This window comes from Thamnophis sirtalis, unplaced genomic scaffold (assembly GCF_051295495.1).
Source record: "Thamnophis sirtalis isolate CommonGarterSnake01/CBP01778 unplaced genomic scaffold, rThaSir2_p1.2 scaffold_3, whole genome shotgun sequence".
Taxonomy (NCBI): Eukaryota; Metazoa; Chordata; class Lepidosauria; order Squamata; family Natricidae; genus Thamnophis; species Thamnophis sirtalis.
The window spans coordinates 97,185,327-97,210,754 of record NW_028261383.1 but is presented as its reverse complement, the minus strand read 5'-3'; the positions used below and the strand labels follow the sequence as shown (position 1 = coordinate 97,210,754).

The 25,428-nt window shown below is 41.1% G+C and overlaps 1 protein-coding gene across 5 annotated transcripts in view; it reads left to right on the top strand.

Annotated features, from left to right (window-relative positions):
• The window catches only part of SEPTIN8 (septin 8), a 91,970-nt gene that overhangs the window by 23,779 nt on the left and 42,763 nt on the right, over positions 1 to 25,428 (top strand). For all 5 annotated transcript variants that reach the window (XM_087709566.1, XM_087709565.1, XM_087709568.1 and 2 more), the window contains exons 2-3: positions 20,882 to 20,996; positions 23,000 to 23,195. In XM_087709566.1, the coding sequence (XP_087565692.1) occupies positions 20,882 to 20,996; positions 23,000 to 23,195 (311 nt within the window). The remainder of the gene's footprint in view (positions 1 to 20,881; positions 20,997 to 22,999; positions 23,196 to 25,428) is intronic.

Here is a 25,428-nt window from a genome sequence, read left to right as displayed (position 1 = left end):
ATGTAAAATGTTTATGTTTCAGTGAATTTTTTTTAATGTTTTCATGATGATGTTTTTTTACAGTGGCAGTATAGCAGTTGTGGATTTAACCAAATCTTATGCAAATCTATATACATTTGGATCTCTGTGGTTCTTAGGATTTGCTTGCTGCTTTTAAAAGCTACTATTTTTGAAATATTTTGTATGTAGACTTTTTGTTTGGATGATATCTGTAACTTTTATATAAATAAATATCACACCTGGCATCTTGTTTATGAACTAAGTGGAAATGAAGCAACCTGGAATTAAGGAGAAACTTCCTAACAGTGAGGACAATTGACCAGTGGAATTGAGAAGTTGTGGGTGCTTCATCACTGGAGGTTTTTAAGAAGAGACTGAGCAGCCACTTGTCTGAAATGGTACAGGGTGTCCTGCTTGAGCAGGGGGTTGGATTAGAAGACTTCCAAGGTTTCTTCCATCTAAAAAGCAATAGGATTTATTTTGTGAGCCCTGAAGTTATAGTAATAATTTGAACTTTTTTTTTTTGCTTCATTCTAACAAAATTACTGTGCAAAGATTCTTTGCTTCGAAACTGCACTGTCTGCAAGTGAACAAACTGAGAAGAATATAAATATAAATAATATAAATAAAAGTGAGTTTGCAGGATGGTCCAGAGATGGTATTATCACAGCCAGTTGGCCTCGAGACTGGGTTGAAGCTGAAGCCACGCCTCTGGGCTCCTCTCCTCTGACTCCAGTTTCAATCCAGTCTGGCCAAAGAGAGGTTGTAAATTCTTGACTCCTGATCTGATTCAGCTTTTCTGGACCATCTTCGATTCAGCTTGCTTCCTTCTCACAAGGAGACCTTTCCTTCACTTCCCAGTAAGTCCCTGCTATTAGCTGTGTTTTTTTCCAGCTACTTGAGGGTTAAATCTCAAGGCTTGGAGGCTCCGGTGGCTGGGTCGCTGTCCCGGTGGCCATTTTGGCCGGTGACCACATGGAGCCCTAAGAGGGCAGATGGGCGCCGGTGGAGACTAAAGGGCTCTGGTTTCCAGCCCGACAGCTCAGAAGCCTAAAAGGAGAGCGTGCCTCGCTGCAGCAGCATTAAAAGAGGGCGCAGAAGAGCGTGTGGGCCATGCGAAGGCCGCAGAAGTCCCAGGAGTGGCAGAGGCGGCTGGGAAGCAGTGCAGTAGCAGTAGACTCCCTGAGAAGCCATAGCAACCCCAAAATGTGCCCTGGTGGTGTTTTAAAATTTGGAGTGTATGACGAAAGGAGTGAGGACCTTGCCATTCTAGCTGCGGAGGTGGGGGTGAGGAGCGAATCACAGTAAGCACGAGGAGTGGTCGTAAGTAGTTGCATGATGGCGAATAGATCCCCTTCCCCCCCATGTCTCCTGGGGAGGGGACTTCCACAAAGCAGGTGGAGATGATTGAGCAGGAGTGTCTGAGAGGTGCCCTCCTGTCCCAAAAGGTGACCAGAACCATCGAGGCCTCCCACAGACAGTCAACAAACAGGCTTTACGATTCCACTTGGGAGATGTTTGTCTCCTGGTTCCAGGCCTCCCACGTGACCCCCTCCAGGGCCACAGTCCCTCAAGTCCTGGATTTCTTCCAGGAGGGTCTGGACAAGGGCCTGTCCCTAGCTACAGTTAGGAGACAGTTAGCGGCACTGGCCACAGTGCTACCTGGGGAGAGGCCCACTCTGCTACTTCGTTTGCCTTTAGTTAAGAGGCTCCTCAAGGGGGAAGCCCACCTTCGTCCACCACCAGTCCACAGGTTTCCTACGAGTCACCTTCCCACGGTGCTACGGGCCCTTATGGCCAAGACTTTTGAACCACTCCGGACGGTTAGCCGGAAGCTCCTCACTTGTAAGGTTGTGTTCCTGGGGGCTATCACCTCGGCTAGGCGAGTCTCGGAGCTGGGGGCTCTCTCCTCCAGGGAAGATCTATGCACATTTCACAATAACAGGGTAGTGCTACGCCTGGACCCAGCTTTCCTGCCAAAGATAAACACTGTCTTCCACCAGGTGCTGGAGGTGGTTCTTCTGGACTTCTGTCCAGACCTGACCAGGGAGTGGGAGCACAGTTGGCACCGTTTAGATGTAAGAAGGACCTTACGGATTTACCTAAGGTGGACGGCGGAGTTTCATAGGTCTGAGGCTCTGTTTTTATCCTTCTAACCCTCGTCGTTAGGGAAGAGGGTCTCCCCGTCCACCATTAGTTGGTGGATCCATCTGGCCATTGCCTTCACCTACCAGGCGCAGAACTTACCAGTTCCATCTGGCATCACGGCCCACTCCACTAGGAGTGCAGCCACCTTGGCGGCTTGGGCAGCCCTCCCATGCCCTGCAGGGCAGCGACATGGGCATCTCCGTCGCCCTTCATCCGGCACTACAGACTGGATGCCTTTGCATCTTCCGACGCGGCATTCAGCCATAGGGTCCTGCAACAGGTCCTGTCGGATCAGTGAGGGCCCACCCTTGGGATGAAACTTGGGGTATGTCCCATCTCTGGACCATCCTGCAAACTCACTCTGGAAAATGACAGTTGGTCTTACCTGAACTGTTATTTTAAGAGGTGTTTGCAGGATGGGCCAGTTCCCACCCTAGGTTAGATAGACAGTATTGGGGGGTGGAAGTGTCTCCTTTGTGACTTGTTTTCAGCATCTCGGGAACGCATACTGCATTGAAACTGGAGTCAGAGGAGAGGAGCCCAGAGGCGTGGCTTCAGCTTCAACCCAGTCTCGAGACCAATTGGCTGTGATAATACCATCTCTGGCCTATCCTGCAAACACCTCTTAAAATAACAGTTCAAGTAAGACCAACTGTCATTCTCATGTTCTTTCTAAAGTCACACAATCTGTCCAAGTTGGGTACTGTGTGGCTCAATATAGATACCATCTGGATTATTTGCTTTTGGGAAGTAATTTTTTACTTGTTATTAACGAGGTAGCTGTTTGAAGAGAATTTTTGGTGGCTTTGTTCTATCATTATAATTTGTGATAGATATCTGTTTGGTTAGGTGCAAGAATATTTTTTTCTGGAAGTGGAAATGAAGAAACCTGGAATTAAGGAAAAACTTCCTAACAGTGAGGACAATTAACCAGTGGAAGGCTTGCCTTCAGAAATTGTGGGTGCTTGATTACTGGAGGTTTTTAAGAAGAGACTGGACAGACACTTGTCTGAAATGGTACAGGGTCTCCTGTTTGAGCCGGGGGTTGGACTAGAAGACCTCCATCGTCCCTTCCAACTCTGTTTTGAATTGAATTGAAGCCTCAGTTCGTCTTGAATTGGTTACAAAGAATCTGTGGTAGTTAGCATTTTATATAGTGAATTATTCCTAAATAAAGAGAGGAGGATTTCTCCTTGATTATTTTAGATTGCTGAAGAGCAGTGTTCTTCCTCCAGTATGTAAAACAGCAACAACAGCAAAAAAAAATGTGTGATGTATGATTTGTTCCACAACCAATTTAACCATTCAGTTTCACACGTAAAACATTTTAGCCCTTGGGGTGGTTTTACTATATCTGGAAAAACTAGAACTGGTCAGTCCTTGGTGCAATAGTGTTGTGCCTTTTAAAAACTGCCAGATTTTTTGCATACAGTTAATCATTAAGAATAAGTCATTGCAAAGTCATATCTGGCTAACAAATCTGCATTTAATAGGTGGATTACAGCTGATGGGAGTTGCTGAAGTCACATTTTCTGCATCAACAGAAAGCAGCACAGTCTAGAGGAAACTGCTTTTTCTGTTGGTGTTCTGGAAAGCCTCAAATATTTGACCAACAACCAACATTAGACAAATGTGGGTGGATGGAAAGATGGGGGGTGGGATGAGACCTGGAGGAAGGGTGATTACTTCCTAAAAATGTTCACACGAACATTTGGGAGTGAATGTATCTGCAACACTCCCTTGTGTTTTCTCTGTTGAATAAATATGATGATAGCTTTGGAATGCCAGTGAGCAGTTTTCCAATTGAGAAATATCAAAGGAGCAATGGACTGTATGGCCCAAATATCAAAGGAGCAGTGGACTATTCAGTATATTTTAGTTGAATAAAAGAATAATAGTTTGTTTTAAGGATGTACATGTACAGATTCACTTGTTGAAATTTTAGCAGCTGTAAAAATTAAATAAACACCCCAAAACTTTATAGGAGCTGTAATGCAGCAATCATTCCTAGCTGACATTTTGTCTGTTATGTATCTCTACATCTCTTCTGTGATGCTCGCGTTTTTCTTTGCTCAGAGCATACATTTCTCAGTTATGTTTTAAGTTTTGAATATCTGTACCAATAAATTAAAGAGGGTTAAACTCCTTTTCATACACATTTATCCATCCATCCATCCAATTTATATAGCCACCTGTCTAACCCAGAAATTTGGGACAGCAAAAAATTTAAAAACATGATTTCATTAAAAAAAAAACTTCAACTACAGTAGCACTGAGACTCAATAAAAAAAATGAAATCACTAGAACGGTCATGCTAATATCCAGATCCCAATGCCTAAAAGTAGAACCAGGTCTTTGCAGTCTTGTGAAAAGCCAATAGGATAGGGCAGTGATGGCGGATCTTTTTGGCACCAAGTGCTGAAGCTGGAATGAGCACTGGAGACCCGAAGACCAGTGCACTGGCCAGCTGGTTTTCAGGGTTACAGTGCTCCAGCAGGTGGCAAGACCAGCATACATGCCGGAAACCCGAAGAGCAGCTGGCGACAGCGTGCCCCCCACAGAGAGGGCTCTGTGTGCCACCTCTGGCACGCGTGCCGTAGGTTCGCCATCACGGGGATAGGGTCTGTCCATATTTCAGGTGGGAGGCTGTTCCAATGTGACCACTAATATATAAAATGAAAGCAAATCCCGGTCTTCTAGCACTGATGATGTTACTTAGTTTGGTAATCTAATGTCTGCAAGAAAGCAACTGTCCTCAGAGAGCACCAAGGACCCCACGGTGTTGATAATTATCCTTCATGTGTATCTGGAAATAATTGTTTTCTCATGGGCATCAGCTTTTCAAAGCCTTGACCCTCTTTCCAAAATTGTTGCTTATGACTTGCCAGAGTTTCTGAAACCGAAATTGGAGTCTTTATTAAGCATTGATGCCAATAGATTTATACTGTGGATTCAGCCTCCCAAGTAATTGGCACTCTGATGGCTTTAACCAGGTCAGAGACTGTTTTCTGTTGGTTTATTTTTAAAGTAATCAATGGATCTTATAGAGCGCTCTAAATTTTCTAATTTGAATGCACAATTCAGTTGCTATCACTTTGAAAGCTAAGGAATGTGTGTCTTTCATAAAAATATAATTTGAAATACGTCGGTTTCCTGGTAGGATGATGGGCCCTTGCTAATTTCACTTGATGATTTATCTGTCACATAAGACCAAATGGCTTATCACTCACTGCATAGTAATGCACCACTGGATAATTTCAAATAATACAGCCAATCTCTTAATGTTCATAAGGTCTGTGAAATGGCAGAAGCAATACAATCTGAACATAAAATTATATAATAGTTTACAGTCTGAATTTAGAGAAAAATATTTAAGGTAGTTGTCAGGATGCCGTGCTCAAGAACTGTTAAGTAATCTGCGGATTTGAGTACATCTCCAAGAATGCTAACCGCTGAAGATACATTTACCAATCTCCTGATGAAATAGATCATTTTTACTTACTGCATTATTGGGAGAGACTGTATATAGGTATGTATTATCTCGGTTTGAAGTCCATTCGGATGCATTGGATTCAATTTGGAAGAATTGCATTGGAATTTTGCACAAATGCAAATGCACCACCAACCTGTGTGTCAGGCCTGCAATTATATTCCTTTTAGAATTTTGGCCTGCCACACTTTCTCTTATTTCATTATGCTGTTTCTTTAGTATAGTTGATGGGAGTGGGGAATAGACAGGAGTGAGATTGTGGAATGTATTGTTTTCATTCTTTACTAGAAGCCAAGGTCATCCTTTGTCTCCGCACCAGTACACCTGACCGGAAGCAGCTGGGTGTGGATGCCAGCGTGGAAGAAGAAGATTGTACCATGTGATGGATTGTGGGTGTGGGGACAAGATCATGAACTTTTAACTGGGTGGAATTCTGATGTCATTTCCAGTATTGGGATTTCATAGCAATGTGCCAACATGTCTGTCTTATTAAATTGGAACTTTAAGGATAGTTTTGCCTTGGTCTCTGATTTAATTCTGCATGATATTTGCAATGCTGACACTGTGATTCATTAAAACAGCTTCGTTTGGAGCAAGTGAAGTTGCTTTAATGAGCCACAGACCGGTTCTGCATTTATGTGCTCACACCACATTTTTCAAGGTATTTTTCCAACTTGAACATATAGCATTGCACAGCCATACTAAGTATTGTTTTTTACGGTTTGTACTTTATAGCTTGCAAGTTTATTCTTGGACATTTCGTGATGGGTTTCTCTGAAAGGGAAGAACCTTTCTGAAAATGTTTTTGTTTTGTTTTGCAGCAGGTCTAAAGATGTGACAGAATGAATCAGTAAAACTAATCAGTTGTGCACATCACTTTCTCTCTGATAGATAATTCTTACATAGAACAGATAGAATAACAGCATCCCAACATAGGAGCTGCAATAGTATAATGACTTGGCAGAAGAGAATATATGCTGCTTAGGGTTGAACTGCAGAGTTCTTGCTGCTCTCTGAGCTTGGTTGTTTTCTTGCAGACGTTTTGTTACCCAACTAGATGAAGTTTTCAGAGCTATGAAAGAGTGAGGTTTATTGATTGTTTATATACAGTATCTTGTCCTACCACAGTTGGTGGGGGTGTTGTTTTCTCCTTGTTTATGCTGTTTTTTTTTTAAACTACTTGGTGGTTTGTGTGAGTTGGTATGTTTAACAACCATACTCAACAGGCTTCGTTTAGCAAGCCAAGGGCAATGTGACAAAGGGCCTTGAGTCCAGTTGGGTTCCTAAAATACTCCATGTGCCCCACTTCATGTCCAGCAAGCCTGACTAATGTCCAGTCAGTGGACATGAAAAGGCACCCTAGCTTCGAAGCCTGCAGCACTGCTGAAATGAGATTTAAAAAAAGGAAAATATACATTTCTGCTTTCCCCTTCTTACGTTCTATTAGAAATTACTCCTGCGTCAGAAGCCACTAACTGGGCATTTTTGATTCTTTTTTGAAGTATTGTTAGAAGCCTGTTGAGCATCCTATAGTTTATGATTAAGCTAAATTTGATATAGACAATTTTTCATATATTTATTTCCAGATAATAATAATTAAGCTATTTTGTGAGCTGTTCAAATTTCCAGGATGAATTATGCTGGATGCAGGAATATGCATGAGCTCCAAGTGAACAAACTCTTTGTTTTGGACAGAAATGCTCTAAGCTATGTAAATTGAATCCAAATGTACACCACCTATTTCAGACTAATTCAGGGTTCGCGCCAGCTTTCTCATGATGTGTACATTCCCATCTCCTCTGTAGCAACATCATTTAATTTTTATTTTGAATGATTACTTTTGAAAATATAGGATTGTTTTTAGAAACGGGGTTATATAGCAGTGCAAAAGCAGACACTTCATTAAAAAAAAATGTTTCCAAATAAACTGAATATCTAAGAAACCATGTGGTTTTGCTTGCCTCTGGGAACAGCCCAGTTTTAGATGACTAGAAACCACTTATTATTTTTTGCTGTGGAGGAAAAAAACAAGAAGCAGCATCTTGGAGCCCCTGAAGGAAAAGCAGGATGTAACTCCATCAAATGTAATTACTTACATAAATGTAAGTAATAAAGTGCAGGACAATGATGGAAAGAGAGATGGAACATTTAATATGTATAATTGCCAATTTTTAATGCTTTTATATTTCCTAGATTTTTTTTAATTAAAAAAAACCTCCACATGGTTTCTATTTTAGGGTTTATACCCCTACCTGATATTTATCTTTCATTAGACTATTTATTTCATGTAATTAATGATGAAAAGATAAGTTAAGTTTGGGGTTTTCCTGCCTCTAATGTATTTGGAGGCCTCTTACCTTAGTACTCTTTCATGGAATTAAAGAATCCCTCTGGTTCCAAATTAGAGGCCAATTAAATTATTCCAAGCGTAATAGATCATGCTGGATGACAAGACAAGAAAGGAGGACATTAGGAACAGATTCTTTATAAGTTAATGTAGTTTTGATCTGAGGCAGCATATCCACAATTATTTGGAGAAGGGAGTATGGTTGGTTAACTGGCATGTAGTTCAAAGTCTAAAACTCCCATCCTTTTTTGTTCACTTAATATCCTTGCCTGAAGATCCGAGCTTCATTTGTGCAGCCCTCCACTGGACTTCCCTTCTGTGCGTGCTCTTTCGCTCTGTCCCCTTATTGAGTCTGTCATCTGCACCTCTATAACTGTCTGGTTTGGTTCTGCAACCCAACAAGACAGACCCAGACTTCAGAGGATAATTAGAACTTAAAAAAAAAAAAGAAGAAGAAACCCCAATTACTAACAGCCTGCCTTCCATTGAGGACCTGTACACTGCAGGAGTCAAAAAGAGAGCTGTGAAAATATCTATAGACCCCTCGCATCCTGGACATAAATTGTTTCAACTCCTGCCCTCAAAACAATAGCAATAGCAGTTAGACTTACATACAGCTTCACAGGGCTTTCAGCCCTCTCTAAGCGGTTTACAGAGTCAGCATATTGCCCCCAACCACAATCCGGGTCCTCATTTTACCCACCTTGGAAGGATGGAAGGCTGAGTCAACCCTGAGCCGGTGAGATTTGAACAGCCGAACTGCAGAACTGCAGTCAGCTGAAGTAGCCTGCAGTGCTGCATTTAACCACTGTGCCACCTTGGCTCTTAAAAACGAAGCTATAGAGCACTGCACATCAGGACAACTAGACACAAGAACAGTTTATTCCTGTACACCATCATTCTGCTAAACAAATAATCCCCTCACCACTGTCAAACCATTCACTAAGGCTGCATTACTATTACTATTAGTCTTCTCATTGTTCCTATCACCCATTTCCTCCCACTTACAACTGCAGGATTGTAACTTTGTTACTAGTATCCTTACGATTTATACTGATATTGATTGTTTCCTGATTGCTTATTTGTACCCTATGACTATCATGATTCTTGATTAATGTATCTTGTATTTTTATGTACATTAGAGCATATGCACCAAAGACAAATTCCTTGTGTGTCCAATCACACTTGGCCAATAAAGAATTCTATTCTATTCTATTCTATTCTATTCTATTCTACTCTACTCTACTCTACTCTACTCTACTCTACTCTACTCTACTCTACTCTACTCTACTCTACTCTACTCTAGTGACCCACGCATAACAACTACAACTGGGAGAGCTGGGGTTGTGGTCATTTGAACAAACCGGTCATATGAGCATCTCATTTAACTATCACTTCATTCAACAATTGAGATTTTAGTTCCAGTTGTGATCATAAGTCAAGGACTACCTATCATTAAAATGTTAATGTTAATCTGTGGACTAACCTAAAAATTGATCCAAATTTATATTCTTGTTCTTTTTAAAAAAATTTAGTGGTAGAAATAATAATAAAAACCTTTCTCTTTTAACCCTCAGCCTTTGTCAACTTCACAGCTGCTTTGGCAACAGGCAAGAAGGATTCCGAATATAGAACTATTGTGAAGCATCTAAATATAGTTTCACTTACTCAGTTTTCCAACTATTTTCATGGAGAAAACTGACCACTTGGTTTTGGAATATTCATCTGTACATATTCAGACCATGATCTGCGCCTTTGATTTCAGAGTGGACTTGTTATTATTGTTTGAACATTTGTTCTTCCTTGCAAGATCAAAAACTACTTTAAAATCTTTTGCTTTCTAAATGTAGCTTACTGTGATACTTGAAATAAATCAAAAGCCTTTCTTTCAAAGTACAACATTACACACAAGACCTCTTTATTAATTTACAGATTACAAGTGTTTCTATTCTACCCTTCAAATTACAAATCTAACAAATCTTCCAAAGCAGCTTACAAGCAATATAAACTATTCTTACTGTATAGTTTTACAAACAAACACAAATTCTTAGATCCTTTTCTCATGGCATTTGGTGGGATAACGCTGTGGATGGATATGGGTTGAGTAGAGTGGGTTTTTGGGATAATCTTGATTTCCTTCCTTTTTGTCTCCATTCCTTTCAGCAATCCTGTTCTCACTTGACCATCAGAGAAGTAAATAGACCTTATTTTTTTAATACATCTAGGAATGTGTTGTTACTGTAGGAGATACCCAGGCTGAGCCTGAGGGTGGGGTGAAACACATCATCAGTCATGAGTCCCTTTGTGTCCATAAGTGATTAAGTCATGCCCACCTTGAATTCCTTAGACTCTTATCGACCACCAATTTGCTTTGGCAGTTAGTAGTTCATATTCTTGTAGCTTAAGCTTGCAATAAATCTTTACACCCATTTGAACTGCCTGGATCTTCTGATTTCCCTGGCACTTGATAGTTATTAGTGAAGTTCTGCCGATTTTGGTAACGATTGTGACAGACCACTCTATTCAAGCTGGATTTGACTACAGTTTGGCAAAGTGAGACATCACTTGACTATTTTCAATCCTGATCTCCTAGGACAATTGCATAAATTAACAAACTAAGTTACTAACAAACCTACTTATAGTCTCTTCAATAGGCTGCTGCTTTTTGAATGCAGTAGTTCATTTTTGACCCAGGGCCAAAAGGTGGTTAACTATTTGGTTAATGTAATGCAGGTCATTCTCTCAAACATAGTTAGAGGCAGTATAAAAATCTAATTTATTTAAAATTACAGTGACTCAGAATTATATTAAATGGAATGGATGCTTTTCATATGATTGCTACCCATGTTTTCTATAGGTTAAAATATCAATTTGCTTGCAATTATTGGAGGGCCCACGGAGAACCCATTTGACCTTGGACTCTCAGCTTGTATATTGTTATGACATTCGGGGCAGAGAAGCCTTTGACTTGTTCATTATTAAATAGTTTATGGTCAGAATTCTAAAGAGCTTCTCTGTTTCTGTGTGGTCTGTAATAGCGTTTAAGGAGAAAAGTGCTCTCTTTGTAAAGGATGCGCTCCTGTCATTCACTGTGACAGATCTCTTTCCAAGCTGTATCTTTGAAAAGCTCTGCAGCTAAAAGACTGATATTTGCAGCAGGGAAAATAAATGCATGGTCCATTTATTCAGTGGATTGAAGACCCGATTTTACTCTCCACTTACGAGCAGATTGTCTGTGGACATAGCTTTGTAGGGACAAATATAATAAAATATGGAAGTCGTTAATACAGAATGCAATAGAATATGCATACACATATATAAATGTATGATATATATATATATATATATATATATATATATATATATATATATATATATATATATATATATATATATATATATATATATGTATATGTACAGGAGTAATATTTGAATTGGACAAGTGCATATAGAATTGTAATTCCTTATTATTATGACACCCCTTTTTTTATATTTTTCACTTTTTTGTTAAGGCACGTTTTAATATCTTCTTTTTTCTTCTCTTTGACAATTTATCTATCACCATCCCTATTTTCCTTGTGTTTTGCTCTTTTTGTCTTTTTTTATTATGAATTTTAAAAACAATAAATAAATATAAGCTTTGTTTTTCTTGCTTCTTCATGGGAAAACCAAAACTGACAGAAATGGGCACCAGCGTAAAGCAAGGCTAACTTTGCATCAACAAGAGTTGCAACCAGACTTGGGACAAAAATCCCATCTTCAAACCCATATTTGAAACCAAAAAACACCCCCCCAAAAAAGGTGATGCATCCCACCTGAGGTGGGATAGTTTGATATGGCTGGCTGCTTCAAGCGCTTTCTGCCTGCATCAAAGATCCTACTAGTGTTTCCTTTCCATGTATGTATGTATGTATGTATGTATGTATGTATGTATGTATGTATGTATGTATTTATTTATTTATTTATATGTATGTGTGCATATGTATGTGTGTGTATGTATGTATGTATGTATGTATGTACGTACGTACGTACGTACATTAATTCATTCATATTCTTCCAACTTCTAACCTTAACATACATTTGTACTCCTCTTCCCCACCCCCATTTGTTGGGATTCTTCTACGTTCACATATTTATCTTTAAACAATATCATTCTCTCCTTATGATCCTTTGTCACTTCTTCATAAATACATTTAAACATCAATAACATTTCTTCACACAATGTGTTGTCCCCTGTTGAGTCACTAATAGTTTAATGTATTAAAAATTACTCGATATTCCACCATAATTCCAATATCCCAATTATCTAGGAATACCAATAAAGCCAATTATTAATAAGGTTCAGTTAGTCCTGGGATTATATCTCCAACTCCCCTAAATTTATAGTCCTTGAGAGCTATAAGTTTAATATACATTTTACACTCTCTTAGTAATAATAATACAGTATACCTTATCATAGTCTTCTATCTTCTAACCTTAATATGCTTATGATTATAATAAATTCTATTATATATCAGTATGTATACTACTACTTCCCAATTTGTTCTTTCTATTTTTAAAATTTTTTAATACTGTCACTATTGAAAGGTATTTTATCTTTTTATAAATTAAAATTACCTTTTTAAAATTTTATCATTTATTGACTTTTTGGTAACTCTTTTATATTTCTCCCTTGGAATCTTACATCTCTTTCTAGCATTTTTATACAAACTGAATATTCCCTCTGCCTTGTCTCCTTCTGCTGCTTCATTTGAATACCCATCCATAATCCTTTCATTATTTTTGGGAGATCTTTCTTTTTTTCCCTCTGTTCTATTGTAAACTCTTTAAAAATTATCTATTTGGTTCATAATACTTATTGTTACTATCTCTTCAATGTCTTTATCTTCTTGTAACTTATTTTGATTTGTCTGTGTTTCCTTTGATGCCACTATGTTATACCACACCAGAGCAGAGCATCCCTTTGAGGCCTTGAGTAGCCTGGACTTTAAAAAAAATTAAGTTCCTTAAATGCAGATATTATATTCTGTCACTTCTTCAGTAAGAACAGGAGGCAAGGATATATATTACAGTAGTCAAAATTTAAGAATGCATTGATTCACTGCAATTCCAAAAGGTAAAGTCTTGTACATTCTCTTAACACGCTCCATGTGGTGGACAAAATATTTGCATTAAAATATATCAATACGTTCTTCTAGCCAAATCACTGATTTTCCACATTGGGAATATGAATGTTAGAAAACAATATTATTTTGAAATAACTATATCAATATCCAGAGGGGAAAAACCTGAAAAGGATTGTGTGGTCAACTAGAAGTTGAACAGATCATTTCCCCAAAGGAATGACTTCTTCCCTTCCGAGATAATCTGAGTTTGAGACTTCAGGCTTAGCAGTGAGAGAGCTTTTTCCCCCTAAACCTGCCTTGCACTGATTCTGACTGTTGCCTAGGAACATCTCTCTGGTCTTTTGGTGCATTTATATTCTAATCATAGCACTTTGGCAAAGGCTTGTTTACTTCCTTTCCAGGCTGTGGAGATGACAGAACCTTTGCATATTTCTTGTTCTTTTTTATTGTTCATAATATCGTCTCATATACACATTAAACAAAGTGAGGGTGAAGAGTTCCTAGCACACAGGACAGCATTTGTTAGTCAAAATATATTGTATATACAGTAGTTCTATGAACATTCATAAACATAATGTTCACAGTCTTTGATAGTAGAGGTAGTCTCCAATAAAGTGAAATATTCTGGTTTCCTGTGGTGTGGAAGGAAGGGTTTTCAGATGACCAGAAAGAAAAGGCCTGGTAAATCATGAAATAAGTTCATTCTTTCATACCACCATGATTACCAAACTACACTTTACAAAATATTTAATGTACTATTTTAAAAAGTGTAATGTGGGAGACAAAACCGGGACATTAATGGAAGGGAAGATGGATTAATCCTTCCCTATGTATGCAGCAATCCTGCAAAACATCAGGTAAACTCTCCCTCTCCCTCAGAGGGAGGGAGGGGGGAGAGGAGAGGGAGGGGGTCCTCAAAACTTTGTAACATCTTTTTGTGTGTGATTTTCATTAACAGTAGGGTTGGATAATGTACAAAATCCAACTTCCATTGTTCCTACTTAATGCTTGCGTTCTGAAAATCAACATAGAAAGCATATGACTAGACAGCTACAAAATCCAGCTCACATCTATTATAGGTGTCTTGCTAATGGACAGATATGTTATGCATAGGAAGTCCTCGCGCAAGTTGCAGCAAACGGAGTAAGGCTCAACACTAGTCTTTCTAATTTTCACTCGGTTTAAACTTTTTTGAAAGATGTGTTTCCTCTTGGTTTCCTGTACACCTAAACATGAAAGAGGATTGACTGTGGTTCAGCCTCCAGTCTTATCACCTGTATTTCTCTTCTTTCTCCTCCATGTGTGTTGGGAGAAATTCCGGTCCAGGCAGGGTTTGCTTCAGTGCAATGGAATCTATTGTATGTTGCATACAGTGTAATTTTAAGAGAAGCAGCAGGGACACAATTCAAAACTATCGATAATTGCCAAGAGTTGTTTTTACCTTCACTACGGACCAGTGGTGGGTTTCAAAAATTGTTCGAACCTACTCTGTGGGTGTGGCCTTCTTTGTGGGAGTGGCTTGCCGCCCATGTGACCGGATGGGAGTGGCTTGCCGCCCATGTGACCGGATATGAAGATGCCGACGACACTTGTCAGAACCACCTTAAATTACCTCACACACAGCACTGGCATGCATAAGAATATGATGTAAACTTGTTTTTTAAAAGGCATCTTTGGTTTGCGTTAAAACAACTTCAACACACGCAATGTTCTGATTGCACCACAAACGCAGTAGTCATCCTTACCTTTCACAGAGGCACTGAGTTTTATAAATATGAGCATGATAGTGTAGAATAATCATATCCAAGGACCAGTGGTGGGTTTCAAAATTTTTTGGAAGCTCTTCTGTAGGTGTGGCCTGCTTTCCGGGTCCACTGGTGGAACCTCTTCTAACCGGTTCGGTAGATTTGATGAACCGGTTCTACCGAATAGGTGCAAACTGGTAGGAACCCACCTCTGCTACGGACTCTCTTTCATACACCCTTTATATCTTTCCAGTACTCTGCTCTTTAGTTTTACAGTATAAACATACTGTAAAAAAGGTTAGGAAAGAGCTACACGTGTTTACGCTAGAATAGCATTATATGGGATGTCATATATAGATGGGATATCTCTTGGTATAGATTTAGGTTTTAGCAAAATTTTATATAGAAATAACATTTCCATCATTAGTCATCTAACATGTCTGGTATTCACATAAGTAAATGGTCCCTGCAGATGTGCTTTGCAAACATGTACAGTCTGTTTATATTAAGACCAATTTTGCTGAAGATCCTAAGTTACACATTTGGGCTTTCTTGGTTGAGCAACTGGTGGCATTATTCAGCTTAAGTGTTATGTTATGTGACAACTTGCAGTAAAATACGCTGTGAAATACAGGAATTATCCTGCTTTTAATGCTACTGTTTGATCCTTTTTGATTTTGTGATTTATACATGGCTTAAAAGACCGAGAAAAGACCGAGTGGCTGTTGTGTTTCCCTCCCAAAAATTTGGCTAGTGTACCAACGATCAGGCTGGGGGGTCAAAATTTACACCCCTCAGACAGGGTTCGCAACTTGGGAGTCCTCCTGGATCCACAGCTGACTTTTGATCACCACCTGTCGGCTGTGACCAGGGGGGCATTTGCCCAGGTTCGCCTGGTGCGCCAGTTGCGACCCTACCTGAATCGGGAGGCTCTCACAACAGTCACTCGCGCCCTCGTGACCTCTAGGCTGGAATACTGCAATGTGCTCTACATGGGGCTGCCCTTGAGGAGCATTCGGCGGCTTCAGCTAGTCCAGAATGCGGCCGCGCGAGTGATCGTGGGTGCACCTCGGTTCGCCCACATAACACCTATCCTCCGCGAGCTGCACTGGCTACCTGTTGGCCTCCGTGTGCACTTCAAGGTGCTTCTTACTACCTATAAAGCCCTTCATGGTAGTGGATCTGCGTACTTGGGAGACCGCCTTCTGCCAATTACCTCCTCTCGACCCATAAGATCCCACAGATTAGGCCTCCTCCGAGTGCCATCTGCCAGCCAGTGTCGGCTGGCAACTACGCGGAGGAGAGCCTTTTCTGTAGCAGCTCCGACCCTCTGGAACGATCTCCCCGTGGAGATTCGTACCCTCACCACCCTTCAGACCTTCCGCACAGCCCTCAAGATCTGGCTATCCCGCCAGGCCTGGGGGTAAAGACCATAGTTTGCCCCCGCCCGAATATTGAATGAATGTTGTTTGATCTTAGTTATATATTGTATTTTTATGTTATTGTATGTCTTCCCCTCCCATAAGTTGTTAGCCGCCCTGAGTCCCCTCAGGGAAAAGGGCGGCCTATAAATAAACGCAACCTACAACCTACAACCTTAAAGTCAAAATACTTTTTAGCCGTCTAATAAAAGAAAATGGGAAAATGTCAGTTTATTTCTCCAAGCTGAGAGAAAAAGAACAGATGGGAGGGCATGAGAAAGAGGTGAGAGCAGAACCAAGATATTGCTTTAAGAAGGGAAATAGATATAGTTTCAGATGACAAGATAAGACGATTCATTAATGTTATTGTGAATATTGTTGGATACATTCAGCCTATCCACCAAATTGTTTCTTTAATGGTGTGGAATAGAGGAAGGCTCCTAGTAGCCTGTTTCCATCTCTATTCTGCTACTGCTATGTACGGTTATTTTATGTAAGGAATTAAAGCTACAATCATGTCCAAAAGCCATTTCTTTGGCCTCTCCATGCTAATAACCAGGGATGTGCAGGCAGGGGAGGCAGGGGAGGCAGAGCCTCACCACTGTCATCATTTAAGAAAAAAAATGTAAAAGGTAAAAGGCAAAAGCTGAGGTCAGGCTGAGCTAGTTGCTGCCAGAGTCACCGTCGATGACTCTGCTTAGTGCTTAACTGTTTAAAAAAGCCTCTAAAAAGCACCCTCTACAGGAGGAGGCAGGAGAACGACGTGCCTCATCTAGTCTGACTTTAGGTGTTTTATGATCACTCGAGCAGAGTTAAGCAAGGGTTAAAAGCCAAAAAATTCCTGCCGTAGGTGAAGCACGTTGTTCTCCTGCCTTCTCCTGTAGAGGGTGCTTTTTTAGATGCTTTTTTAAACAGTTAAGCAGAGTCATCCACGGTGACTCTGGCAGCAACTAGCTCAGCCTGACCTCAGCTCTTGCCTTTTTCCTTTTACATTTTTTTTCTTTTCATGATGACAGGCAAGAGCAGAGTTGAAATCCTCTCTGAAACAGCTGGAAAAAGTATGTGTGGGTCGGAGGGAGGGGGAGGAATTCAAACTTCATCCTCAAATGTAGATCCCTCCCCAAGTGTAGTTTGATTGCAGGCAGAGCAATGTTGTCTTTACACACACACACACACACACACACACACACACACACACACACACACACACACACACCCCTAGATAAAAGTATATAAGCCCAGCTTCACTGATTACAAGTTTGAAAAGGCAACATGGCTTCGCCTGAAATCAAAGGCTCGGATCGGCTTCTCTGCCTCTTCTCTCACCCTAGCCTGCAAGCAGGAGGTGAGTGGGTGGGTAGGCTTTATTGCGTTTCAGGCATTTCCTACCCAGACAGCAGGCTGCATCCAACTTCTGTGTTTGTGTTTGTTTGAGAGAGAGTAAGTGACAGAGGGAAGGGGGTAGGAGAGATAGTCCAATCCAACCTCTCTCTCTGTGTGTGTCTGTTTGAGAGAGGGGGAGGGAGGGAGAGAGGGAGGAAGGAGGGAGAGGGAGAAGAAAAAGAATGAAGGAAACTTTTTCGCAAAGGAGAAAAACAAATGCTGTCGCTTTAAATCGGAACTGAGCATGTCTGGCTGTGGAATTCTGGGAATTGAAGTCCACAAGTCTAAAAAAATTTGAAACCCCTGTGTCAGTGTCTCACCAGCCATAAACCTCACCGCACGTCACTGCTAATAACCCATTGTATTCCAATCAGTTGGGTGCTGATAGACAAACATCATGCCTCTTTCTCTCTCCCTCTCCCTCCCTCCCTCCCCCTCTCTCTTTCTCTCTCTCTCCCTCCCTCTCCTCCCCTCGTCTAAATAGGAGGGAGACGGGGAACCCCCTACAGGGTAAGGCTGAGGAGTATGTTCAGTTCTTGGCGGACAAAGTTGCTCGGTTTCGGTTGGACCTGGACTCCACTCTTGCAGATCCAGCCGAGACACAAGGGAATGACTTGGCAGACCATCTCTGGGTTGAGTTTCAGGATGTTGCCTCCGGGGATGTGGACAAGGCTATGCGAGCTGTGAGCGCCTCCACCTGTATACTGGACCCGTGTCCCTCTTGGCTGGTTGCCAACAGCAGAGAGGTGACACGAGGCTGGATCCAGGCGGTTGTTACCGCCTCTCTTTGGGAGGGGCACTTCCCCACCGCGCTTAAGGCGGCGGTGGTGAGGCCCCTCCTGAAGAAACCGTCTTTGGATCCAGCAGTTCTTAATAACTACCGTCCAGTCTCCAACCTCCCCTTTGTGGGGAAGGTTGTTGAGAAGGTGGTGGCCTTCCAGCTTCAGCGTACCTTGGAGGAAGCTAACTATCTTGACCCCTTCCAGTCTGGCTTCAGGCCCGGTTACAGCACAGAAACCGCTTTGGTCGCATTGACCGATGATCTCTGGAGAGCCAGAGATGGAGGCCATGCGTCCATCCTGGTTCTCCTTGACCTCTCAGCGGCTTTCGATACCATCAACCATGGTATCCTTCTGCAACGACTGCGGGAGGTGGGGGTGGGCGGCACTGTTCTACGGTGGTTCTCCTCCTACCTCTCGGACAGGTCGCAGTCGGTGTTGGTGGGGGAGGAGAGATCGTCCCCGAGGCCCCTAACCTATGGGGTGCCGCAGGGCTCGGTCTTGTCCCCCCTGCTATTCAACATATACATGAAACCGCTGGGCGAGATCATTCGGAGGCACGGGATTAAGTACCACCAATATGCGGACGATACACAGTTGTATCTGTCCGCCCTGTGCCAACTCAATGAAGCGGTGAACGTGATGAACCGGGGCCTTGAGGCTGTTAAAGACTGGATGAGAGCTAACAAACTGGTGCTCAACCCGGAAAAGACCGAGTGGCTGTTGTGTTTTCCTCCCAAAAATTCGGCTAATGTTCCATCAATCAGGCTGGGGGGGCAAAATTTATACCCCTCAGACAGGGTCCGCAACTTGGGAGTCCTCCTGGACCCACAGCTGAGTTTTGACCATCATTTGTCAGCTGTGACCAGGGGGGCATTTGCCCAGGTTCGCCTGGTGCGCCAGTTGCGGCCCTACCTGAACCGGGAGGCCCTCACAACAGTCACTCGAGCCCTTGTGATCTCTAGGCTGGAATACTGCAATGTGCTCTACATGGGGCTGCCCTTGAAGAGCATCCGGCGACTTCAGCTAGTCCAGAATGCGGCCGCGCGAGTGATCGTGGGCGCACCACGGTTCGCCCACATAACACCGATCCTCCGTGAGCTGCGCTGGCTACCTGTTGATCGTCGGGTGCACTTCAAGGTCCTACTTACCACCTATAAAGCGCTCCATGGTAGTGGATCTGGCTATTTGAGAGACCGCCTTCTGCCAATTACCTCCCTGCGTCCCATCAGATCGCACAGGGTAGGCCTCCTCCGAATTCCATCCGCCAGTCAGTGCCGACTGGCGACTACGCGGAGGAGAGCCTTCTCAGTTGCAGCTCCGACGCTATGGAACAATCTCCCCGTGGAGATCCGCACCCTCACCACCGTCCAGGCCTTCCGCACGGCCCTCAAGATCTGGCTATCCCGTCAGGCCTGGGGATAGGATTTACTCTCTCCCCGCCCGAATGTTGAGTGAATGTTGTGTTTTATGGTTATTTTTTTACTCACATTTTTCTTTTATGTCTTGTCTTGCACTCCCTTCCCTCATTATTGTAAGCCGCCCTGAGTCCCCTCAGGGAAAAGGGCGGCCTATAAATGCTCAATAAATACTCAAAAAAAAAATACTCAAATACTCGTCTGCCTTGTGCCCCATTTTTGATGTTTTCTGATCTTTAACAACTAGACATCAAGCCATTCATTTTTGCTATCTGAGCTGTATGGTATGTATGTATGTTTGTTGTGGATATAAGGATTACAAATGTGTTGGGTGTGCACACCAATCTGGAAGTTGCCTGCAGTAATAGTTCCACAAATATAAGGCAAAAGTTGCTTATGAACATAGTTTCTTACGACAAAGTCTGAGAAAACTTATTAAAGATTTCTTTGAGTTGACATGATTCAGATTTGAACATTTTAGAAAATAACTACTAGTGATAAATCAATAAAAAATTAACATTAAGACTGATAGGTAGAAATACTGCATTTCACAACATATGTGAATAAATGATCCTATCAGAAATTGCAATTTCAGCCAACCTCAGTGGTTTTAAATGAAGACAGGATAGCTTCATGAAGGGTTAGGCTATCAATGGCTACCAATAATAATTCCTGAAGCACTGCATGTCTAACATAAGATCATTGGGAGGCAAATTGTCCTTTCAACAAAGTGGCACAAAGTAATCATTGATCTTTTTAATTTTCTATAATCCACACCCCCTTTCCCCCCCCGGTGCTTGATTGTAATTAATAGTGTGTCTAGAATGTGGCATATAAAAAAACCTGATCATTCTTTGAATGACCATCTGGAGAGATGTTTCTCCAGTTAGGGAGCTTGCTGCATTTGAGGTAAAATGGTTGGGTTTTCATTGAGTTTTTGCGATGATGATGATGATGATGATGATGATGATGATATAATTTCCACCAGATAACCCCTGCAAAATGGTGTGATTCTTTTTAATAGAATGAAGAGAAAAGAAACCTATCTTTGGGAGGCCATGTTGGATTTGACAGTCTTCCTGATCAACTGGTCAGCAAATCAGTGGTGCAAGGTTTCAGCTTCAACATCCTCTGTGTAGGTCAGTAAAGTACTTATTGTGAAAAGGAATGCTTAAAATCTGAATAATAGCCTGAAGTTGTCACGTTGTAAGGAGAAAGGAGAAAGCTTACCAGAAACATACCTAAAAGTCTATTGCACCATCTCAGCTAAAAGATCAGTCAGAAGATGATATAAAATGGAGCTTGTAAGGAAGAGCTTCCTGTATTCTTCTACTACTAGCTAGGTTCCCACATCACTTTAAAACATAATGTGATTGATTTGGATTTTTGCTCTACTGTTTTATGGGAACTTGTCTCTTTTGACTTACGCCAATATATATACACCCAGTTGGTTTTTCGAGTGGAAACAACTACAATATAGCTAATGTGCTAAGAAATTAAACTTTCCAAATGTGGGCTGTCACATGCTGTGTCTTGGAATGAAGCTAACTCTTTTTCCAGACTCTTGACCTTGTTTACATTTTTTTTCTGAGAACAGACCCCAGTTTGAAACATTTACGTGAATAATGTCATTTTACTCCATTGAGCGAATGAACTTTTGGCAATCGGAATGAAAGTTCAGCGATCTAATTTCTGTCGCCCCTCTGGCTCCTTATGTGTCCAGGATTGAGTTTATACCCTTCCTGGCTTGTGATGTATAGAAGTTGTGGGTTTACAATATTTAATGACTAAACAAACTGTTTAGTTTTAGATACCTAAAATATATTTTTATTTATGGGGAAAAAATCTTACATGATTTAAGATGTGTTTTAAAAGATATTTGCATTTTTAAGTTTCAGCTTCCACTTACTGGTCTTCATAGTCTTTCACAAGATTTAATGTGATGCCTTGACTGTGAAGAGGAACACTTTAAGCTTTGGTTTTAAACTCCTCCCTCGCAGTTTAAGTTTCTTGTTACGTTCTGCATTCAACAGTGAGCATTTGAACAAATACATGGAGATGGGTTGCTGTATTAGACAATCTGGGGCAGTTATGAATGTTTCTTTGTCATTTTATTGTACTTTGATGCCACTCCAATAATTCAGTTTCTCTCCTTAATGAAAGTTTAGTTTAATGAAAACAAGGAATGGGAATGACACGGGAGCAGTGTTCCAATATCTAAGAGGCTGCCACAAAGAGATGGGGGTCAACCTATTCTTCAAAGCATCAGAAAGCAGGAAAGAACAATGGATGGAAACCCAATCAAGGAGAGAACTAACGTAGAAATAAGGAGAAATTTCCTGACAGTGAGAACAGTTAACAAGTAGAAAAGCTTGCCTTAAGAAATTGTGGGTGCTCCATCACTGGAGCTTTTTAAGAAGAGACTGGGCAGCCACTTGTCTGAAATGATATAGGACTTCCTGCTTAAGCAGGAGATTAGATGACCTCCAAGGTTCCTTCCAACTCTATGATTCGATTTTTCACGCATGAAGTAGTTTCGAGATTAATTTTCTATTCATTTCTATACTTGCGTGATCTTCTAACTTAACCCCATCAAGAATATATTTTGTGTTTATCCATGTGTTATTATGATTTTTACAATTGTATTTGCTAGTTTTTTCATCTACTGCTGTGTGTCACTCAAAGTCACCTTTGTTGAGATGGGCAGTTATATAAATTTGATAGATAAATAAATAAATAAAAAAGAAAGAAAGAAAAAGAAAGAAAGAAAAAGAAAAGAAAATGTACAAAAATTCCTGAAATGATGTTTTTGCCATTGGCTATAATTTTAAAGTCTTCTTTTATAAAAAATATATATATTTGTTATAATGAAAAGTAGAAAATTATTCTGGCACTATAGTTTGTTATGGATCATGTTGAGATTCTGCAAAGGTTTTGCATTACTCTTTCTGATGTTTTGATGCTTTCCCATTTTATATATATGGAAAGGTATCCCAAATCCATAGTACAATGGACTAAGCTTAATAAATTGCTGAAAATTTCAATGTGAAAAGATGGTATTATGTTTCTTCAGGATGCTATTTTCTTTTTTTTTAGCCTTTGTTGATCGCTATTGGAGTAAACATTTTAATATTTTTTTTAGGTGAAACTGGCATCGGGAAATCTACCCTGATGAATACTCTTTTTAACACAACCTTTGAGACAGAAGAAGCGAGTCACTATGAGCACACAGTCCGTTTACGGCCACGAACGTATGATCTGCAGGAAAGCAATGTCCACCTGAAACTGACCATTGTAGATGCTGTGGGATTTGGAGATCAGATAAATAAAGATGAAAGGCAAGTCACTTTCCAGTTTCATCCAGAAACGTTTGCGTTGTTTTGATGGGGAAAGGATGTAGATATTCCACCTGGAATACTAGACTTTATTTATTGTGCTTGTGATGGGCTGCTTATCATATCGGCAATGCAAAGCTTAGACGACACAGCAGTCAAGAAGAAGGAAAAACAGAAACAGGAAATTTCAGATGTCGGCCAGATAAAATACAATCCATTGCCACCTGGTGGCTAAGCTGTAACATTATCCATATAGTTGTCAGATTTAATAACATTTCCATGAAACTTGGTAGGAAACTAAAGAGTTAACAAAGGCTCTACTTTTTTTTTTTGATTCTGAGCTTGCATGTTATAGTCATTCTCAATTTCTCCACTGGCTCTAATGTAAATTGCTGGGTTGTGCACATGTTGAAAGGAAGATGAAAGAGTGAGGCTTTGGAGCTCTTTTCCCCCGCAGATATCCTGATTCCCTTCCTCCCATTTTCCCACAAAAACTAGTCAGCTGGAATCAGTTGTCTTCATTTCATTTGAGAGCTGCTATACCTCTTCCTTCAAAAATAAAGATGGGGTGCTAGTATCTGCTCTTATGTTCCAACGCTGAGCAGCAACAGGGGAGAGCTGTTGTTTTTATATCCTACATGTGAGATTCCCAGAGGATCATTGTAGGAAAACATGAGTTATTTAATTCTGACTTTGGCTTCCATGGTGTTCAATTCCCAGAGGTTATGAATGATTTCTGGGGTTCTGTAACTGGTGGGTTTCATGTACAGCAAAACTTGTATTTCAAGTCAAAACATAGAAAATGTCCTAGACTGAAGTTTCTGCGGGATAATCCATGATTTGATTTGTAAAACACTTGAGAATCAAATACTACTCTAAAAGAGAATTTAAAGCTAAGGTTTTTAGGATGACCTGAAATTGATGAGATTTGCTTGCTACTTTTATTGCAAGGAATGTCTCCAGTCAATGTTTCCGGTTGTTGCTGTATCCCCAAAGGGTTCATTTAGTTATGGGATTTATTTGGAGATTAGGTCATCAAACACTCCCTCTTTCAGGTTTTATCCTTTCAATAATCCCGTAAAATAGTGGCAGCTGATTTAGACAGTGAGTAGGTTGGGGAGAAACATGGGCCAGTCCTGGAGTCTGGAGAAGGCTCTGATGAGAAGCCTCTGTGTCAGAGGCAGAGACTGGGCCAGAGCTGTGTGACAGTTATCAGCTGCCTTCAGAGTCAGACATCAGTGAGGCACACGAACAGCTGGAGCCTGTTCTCATTGTGCGCATGCGCAGAGTTGCCAGACCAAAGGGAACAGCTAAAGAACAGGGGCCGACTTGGGAGAAAGGCCACAGGTAGACAATGAATGGCCCCTCCCAGAGGAAATAAAAGAGAAGCAAAAGGGGAGTGGGGTTTGCAGGAGACAATTAGTTCGCTTAATTGTGACCCTCCAAGACTCCTTGCCAGTTTTGCAGATATTGCCCTGGCAGCTCTCCAAGCCAGATAAGGTCTGTGACTGTAAATCCCCTCTTGAAAGACTTTGCTGGATGTGAATGAGCAGAATTCACAGTAAATTAATAAAAGGGGTTTTTGTCAGTACAAGGAGTTTGTTTCATTCTGGGTCAGAACAAATAGGTTGGTCTGGGAGATTGACTTGCCCAAAGTCACTCTGTGAACTTCCAGGATTTCCAGTGGCTGCTTTATGCATGCAAATCTTCATTCACAAAGAAGATCATTGCTGTCTGAGTGGAAGGTGCACATAGGAAGAGGTTGCACAACAGGAAAAGTATTGACTGGTTGTAAAAGAGCCTTCCAGTTACTTCTGTGTAATCAATCTGTAAGGTAGTCCTCGACTTACAACATACAGTTCATTTAGTGAGAGTTCAAAGTTACAACAGCACTGGAAAAAAAGTGACTTATGACCATTTTTCACTGTTACGACCTTTGCAGCATCCCCATGATCATGTGATCAAGATTCAGATGCTGGTTCATATTTATGGCCTTTGCTGAGCCCCAAGGTCCTGCAACCCTCTCACAAGCAAAATCAATGGGGAAGCTGGGTTCCCTTATCAGCCGGGTTGCTAACATCAACTGCAATGATTCACTTAACAATTGCGGCAAGAAAAATCTTAAAATGGGACAAAACTCACTTAACAAATGTTTCACTTAACAACATCAATTTTGGGCTCAGTTGTGGTTGTAAGTCAAGGACTCTTTGTAGCCGGGTTAGAGCTAACTCTGATT